The sequence below is a fragment of the Condylura cristata genome, unplaced genomic scaffold, assembly GCF_000260355.1.
Source record: "Condylura cristata isolate star-nosed mole 26May11 unplaced genomic scaffold, ConCri1.0 scaffold00001, whole genome shotgun sequence".
In the NCBI taxonomy this organism is placed as follows: Eukaryota; Metazoa; Chordata; class Mammalia; order Eulipotyphla; family Talpidae; genus Condylura; species Condylura cristata.
Genome location: NW_004567102.1, coordinates 87,007,529 through 87,008,283, shown reverse-complemented (window position 1 = coordinate 87,008,283; position 755 = coordinate 87,007,529). Strand labels below are relative to the sequence as shown.

Below are 755 nucleotides of genomic sequence, written 5' to 3'. Positions count from 1 at the left end.
GCACTCACCATGCTCACGCCCCTCTTGCAGTGGAACACGATCAGGGAGGTGTAGTTGAAGAGCTTGTCTGCTGCACAGGGTGTGCTGCTCTCGAAGTTCAAGTAGATCTCGTTGGCCACAGGGTTGAAGGACGGAGGTCCTGAGACGCGGCCGATGTCCTAGGCAAGGGGTGAAGCACACCGGTCAGGGCGGCCGCCGCCGCGGCGCCTTAGGGCGGCAAAACGGTGTGGAAAGGAGCAGCGTGGGGAGGGAGTCTCATCCCTGCACTGTTCGAGGGAACCCCGTGAGTCAGAGGCCGGGGCTGGGGCCACAGCCGGGACCGCGGTTCTGATTCCTCCCCGGCCAGTTCTGGAGGGCCAGGAATGAGGCCTTTCTTGCCCCGGTCATATCAAGGATGCCAGCCTGTCACCCGAACCCAGGGCCTGCCCAGGCGGCCACGCCCCCCCCTCACCCCCCAGGCCCCGCACTGGCACTGCCAGGCCCGGCAGGAGCCCTCTGTCCAGGGCAGAGGGCGGCCTGTAGGCCGTGAGCAGGCTGCGTTGCAGAGCACCGGCCACTCCGAGGCGGCTCGGGGGCCACTGGCGAGCAGCAGACAGGGACTGTGAGATACGTTCAGCCATGGCGACCCCACACCCTCGCCAAGTGAAGACACACCACCGTCTTTAATATCGAGAAAAGGGCAGGCAGGAGGGAAACCCCGGAGGGGGTGTCGCAGCGTGCTGACCACCCAGGACTGGGCGCCACCCACCCCGGAG

General features: G+C 66.2%; 1 protein-coding gene across 1 annotated transcript in view; it reads right to left on the bottom strand.

Annotated features, from left to right (window-relative positions):
• IGF2R (insulin-like growth factor 2 receptor) overlaps nt 1-755 on the bottom strand; it is a 112,992-nt gene that overhangs the window by 14,182 nt on the left and 98,055 nt on the right. Inside the window, exon 36 of the mRNA XM_012735188.1 lies at nt 9-158. Coding sequence (XP_012590642.1) covers nt 9-158 — 150 coding nt within the window. The remainder of the gene's footprint in view (nt 1-8; nt 159-755) is intronic.